This window comes from Coregonus clupeaformis, chromosome 18 (assembly GCF_020615455.1).
Source record: "Coregonus clupeaformis isolate EN_2021a chromosome 18, ASM2061545v1, whole genome shotgun sequence".
In the NCBI taxonomy this organism is placed as follows: domain Eukaryota; kingdom Metazoa; phylum Chordata; class Actinopteri; order Salmoniformes; family Salmonidae; genus Coregonus; species Coregonus clupeaformis.
In genome coordinates this window covers 18,969,563-18,974,258 of record NC_059209.1, presented here as the reverse complement: position 1 = coordinate 18,974,258, position 4,696 = coordinate 18,969,563, and the positions used below count along the sequence as shown (strand labels likewise).

The window sequence follows — 4,696 nt, the reverse complement described above, 5'->3', positions numbered from 1 at the left end:
TAAACTTCTGACCAACTGGAATGGTGATACAGTGAATTATAAGTTAAATAATCTGTCTGTTAACAATTGTTGGAAACATTACTTGTGTCATGCACAGAACTATAGTTTGTTAATGTCGGAAACATTAACTTGCTTGACCATGTTGTAGGTCATATAACTGTTTGTTACATGCAATATGCTTTGTGGACTTCACTGGACAGAGGTGGCTCTCCGTTTTTGTAATGAAACACAGGTGTGGTTAAATTAATTCTACGTGTGATTGATAAATGAGGCCCCAGAACTTTACTGCTGAAACACTCAGTGGTGTACTACTTAAGTAATTTTTTGGGGTATCTGTACATTTCTTTTTTTTTTTTTTGCATGTTGTACCCCAGGCACAATTTTCTTGTTTTTTACATTTACGGAGAGCCAGGGGTACAACATGCAGACATAATTTACAAACAAAGCATTTGTGTTTAGTGAGTCCTCCAGATCAGCGGCAGTAGGGATGACCAGTGATGTTTTCTTGATACCAGCATGAAATTGACAATTTTCCTGTCCTGTTAAGCATTCAAAATGTAACGAGTACCTTTGGGTATCAAGGAAAACGTATGGAATAAAAAATACATAATTTTCTTTAGGAATGTAGTGAAGTAAAAGTAAAAGTTGTGATATTTGTTTTAAATATACTTAAGTATCAAAAGTAAAAAATTATTTCAAATAGCTTTTACTTTTGATACTTAAGTATATTTTTGCAATTACATTTACTTTTGATACTTAAGTATATTTAAAAGCAATATCAGTATGTTTAACTTTATTTTTTTTATTTTTTTTACCCTTTCCATATTTTCCCGTGTTCTTCTGCCTGAAGTTCCCCAGTTTTCACCCCATACAGTAAGTGGCGGCATGCAACTTTAACGTATGTTTGTGGACCACCAAAATACCATAGAAGAAGAAGAAGAAGAAGAAGAAGAAGAAGGAGAAGAATGGCTTCTCGCGTTGGATGCGACCACTACGTGCGCAGCTGTTTGCTGAAAGTAAGAAATAGTATTTATGAGCAAGTGTTAATTCTACCAGATATTAAGACGCATATGTTATTGATGGTCTTATTTTAATGTATCCTGCTTTATGTAGCTAACGTGTTTTGCTCATAACAGACCTGCTATAAACTTAGCCAACTAACGCTTTAGCTTGCTGGCTAGCTTACTATCTGAACAGGAGATTCATTTAAATATGTCAGGTCAAATGAAAAACCGTGTTTGCCAACCCATCAGAAAATGTTTATAACAAATAAATTGTTGTAGTTGGAAATATTGTATCCATATTTTACATCAATGTAGCAGTAGTTTGATAGGTGTCATTCGTATATTATGCCAGTAGCTAGCTATCGCGGCTTGTCACCGTTAAATTAGCTAGCTAAGTTCATATTGTATTTATATTTTACATTCATCCAGCAGTAGTTTGCTTGGTGTCATTCGTATATTAAGCCATGGCTATCTGAGTAGCTATCGGCTTGTCACTGTCAAAATTGCTTGTCATCTAACGTTAGCTAGCGAGCTAAGGAAGTTCATGTCAGAATTCATTATTTCGTCATGAATAGAGGTAACCCTGAGGTTACTCTCACAAATGTGTTAGCATCAAGGTTCTTGACACCAACAAATTAATGTGTTGGTTTGTTTTATCAAGCCCTTTCCAAACTTGGTTATCTCCCTCAGGCTCCGTGTTGTGGTAAAGCATATGTTTGTCGCCTGTGCCATGATGCTGAGGAGGACCATCAAATGGACCGCTTCCTGGTCAAAGAAGTGCAGTGCTCAGTCTGCAACACAGTACAGCAGGTAATTATGTTAAAGGGGAACTGTTGTCAGTCTCTGAGTCCCAACTATACTGTTCATTCAACATATCAATATGGTCCCATTGTTTGTTTATTTTATTTCATCTGGTTCTTCTTTCAGGCACAACATACTTGCCAGGAGTGTAATGTGACATTTGGGGAATATTACTGTGATATATGTCACCTGTTTGATCAAGACAAGAAGCAGTATCACTGTCAGCCCTGTGGAATATGCAGGTGAGTAACTCTGCCCTGTTTGACTTTGTGTTATGACTAACGTTCCCATATATAGTTCACCCATGTTCATCAGCTGATACGTCTGACCAGCTGCTGGCCACCAGCATGTTTTAGATCTTTATTTTATTTGCATATTGGTGTCTTAAAACACTTGAATAGCGTAGCCAATATGTACAGTTATGTTTTGTACTCCTGCAGGATCGGGCCAAGGGAGAAATACTTCCACTGTGAGAAGTGCAATCTCTGTTTAGCCGGTAATCTACGAGGAAATCACAAGGTGATTGTCAACCCCTACTATGGCCCTTATTATATCTGTTGCTTTTGTGTACATTGTCAATACAATATTGCTAATGCCATGGCTCTTGTCTTTCACTTGATTTATCGGTTATAGACTGTTTGTTTTGTTTCAGTGTGTTGAAAATGTTTCAAGACAGAACTGCCCAGTGTGTATGGAGGTAAATTAATGAATAGTAAGATCAGTAACACGATTGCTGTGTATTTCACTTTATTATGTAATTTAGTATACAATTGTGTATATAGAAATTCACACAGCTTGTATTTTACAATTTCATAAGTACTTTTCCTCTAATGGTTTATCATAGATATATAATGTTTTTGTCTTTTCTCTAATTAAGGATATCCACACATCCAGAATAGGAGCTCACGTTCTTCCATGTGGCCATCTTCTACACAAGTATGACATTTTCCTCATGATAAATACTCTCAAAACCTTTGTCATTAGCCTATAAGACCTACACACGTGTGTATTGATGCCACTGTTAATCTGATGGATGATGCAGCAGGTGCATTACTGGAGTCTTACTCTTGTCTTCTGGTATATTAAACAATGTTTAGAATGTTCACTGGTTCTTTTGTTTTTCAGAACATGCTTTGATGATATGGTCCGAACTGGGTAAGGTCCATAGTCCTTTTCAAATATTGTGCTAGTTATCATATATTAATCCCAATTGCTGTCTATAACTTATCAATCATATCATCTGCATGACATTCATATAAGCAATGACGATCTGCGTGACCAGCAATATTGCCTCTATATGTCATATTCAGTGCGTATCGATGCCCACTCTGTATGCACTCCGCTTGGAATATGGAGGGCGACTGGGAGCTGATGGACAAGGAGATCACTCAGTCACCCATGCCCACTGAATACCAGGATGCCACTGTGAAGGTATGACACAAATGTATTTACTTTGAATGTGAAATTGAACTTAAAAAAACAAATTACCTAAATTATTGTTGTTCCTTGTGTTCTGGGATACTGTGACTACACTAATCTGGTGTAGGTTTACTTTTATGACTCACTTCAGGCTTTTATATTCAAGGGATATTTCAACTTATTTTAAAAAGTTTCAGTATTGAGCACTACTTCTGCCTCACGACATGGTTTTGTCGGTTTCTCATTTTCCCTGACTGTAGATCATATGTAATGACTGCCAAACCCACTGTACGGTGCCTTTCCATGTTCTGGGAATGAAGTGCAGTGGCTGTGGGTCCTACAACACAGCACAGGATGGGGGACTGATACAGCAGCCCCAAGAACCACAGACACAGGAACCACAGCCCCAGGAGCAAGAGCCAGAGCAGCAGCCCCAGTCCCCAGTACCAGAACCATAGAATTAGAATACCTATCATTTTAATTATATGGAGAGAACATTGGGACTCCACCCCCTAGTTCTCTATGCTCCACATTACTTCCCCAGTCTACGCAGACTTAACTACATTATCCACCTCTTTCCCAACATTGCTCTGCCAAGAGTACAGGTAGTCATGCCTGGGTTCCAGAACCTGGGTCCAGGACCTCAGGGTCCCATACTTGGATCCTCCTTCTAGTGTGTTGTACAGCAGTTTTGGGATTGAATTTCTGTTATTACATACCCATTATAAAGACATTGCTATTGATCCATTTGTTTCTCAGATAAAAGGCCAGCAGAAGATAATTTTGAATGAGGAATTAAATATAGTCAGCCACACATAATTTATTTCCCATTTTGTCTCAAGTTGGAATGGATTAATGTCTGTCAATAATGCATTCACAAAATGATTTAGAGTTATGTGTGTGTGGGGTGGGGTGGGGGGGGCTTTGTTTGTCTAAAAGCCTAACTAAATGCTTCAGACTGACATTTTACAATGGTAATGGGATTTAATTTCTGTTTGTAAAACTCAGGTATTTGAAATAGTTTAGATATGGTTTAACATCAAATTGTGTTCATTCCATGTTTGAGTTGAATATTAATCTTAGAGGAGTGGATTATCATGATTAACACATGTAAATTATTGGATAATTACTGCAGTTAGACAATGGCTGTTGGCAACTATATCTCACTCTATGCTTAGCTCATATTGTCAGCATTGTTGCTCAAACATAAGAGAGAAATAGAGAATAAAAATATTGCATATGTATTGCCTTTGGTGTCATTCATTGATGCAGGTTTTGGGATTTGGTGACATTAACTGTAATGAATAATAAATACCATGATTGTGCTGAATGTTATTTCATATTTGTATCACAGTAATCCCAAAAGAAATATAGAAGATAATAGTAGTTGTAAAGTGTTCTTTATAAAAACTGCAACGAACATTCTGTGAAATGTATAGAAAACCCATCAAATTATACTAATTGATCAGTTA

General features: G+C 37.1%; 1 protein-coding gene across 1 annotated transcript; it reads left to right on the top strand.

Moving 5' to 3' along the window:
• The first annotated feature begins 903 nt into the window (after positions 1-903).
• rchy1 (ring finger and CHY zinc finger domain containing 1) lies at positions 904-4,466 on the top strand. Its single transcript, XM_041862405.2, has 9 exons — positions 904-1,016; positions 1,695-1,814; positions 1,932-2,047; positions 2,246-2,324; positions 2,458-2,502; positions 2,683-2,741; positions 2,931-2,960; positions 3,116-3,236; positions 3,485-4,466. Exons 1-9 carry the CDS (start codon positions 966-968, stop codon positions 3,680-3,682), a joined length of 819 nt encoding a protein of 272 aa, XP_041718339.1. The 5' UTR covers positions 904-965; the 3' UTR covers positions 3,683-4,466.
• The last annotated feature ends 230 nt before the right edge of the window (positions 4,467-4,696 follow it).

Coding starts and splice junctions, on each gene's coding strand:
- rchy1 (XM_041862405.2), top strand. CDS start 966: ATGGCTTCTCGCGTTGGATGCGACCACTACGTGCGCAGCTGTTTGCTG. Junction 2,503..2,682: donor ACTGCCCAGTGTGTATGGAG/GTAAATTAATGA, acceptor TCTCTAATTAAG/GATATCCACACATCCAGAAT. Junction 2,742..2,930: donor TGTGGCCATCTTCTACACAA/GTATGACATTTT, acceptor TTTGTTTTTCAG/AACATGCTTTGATGATATGG.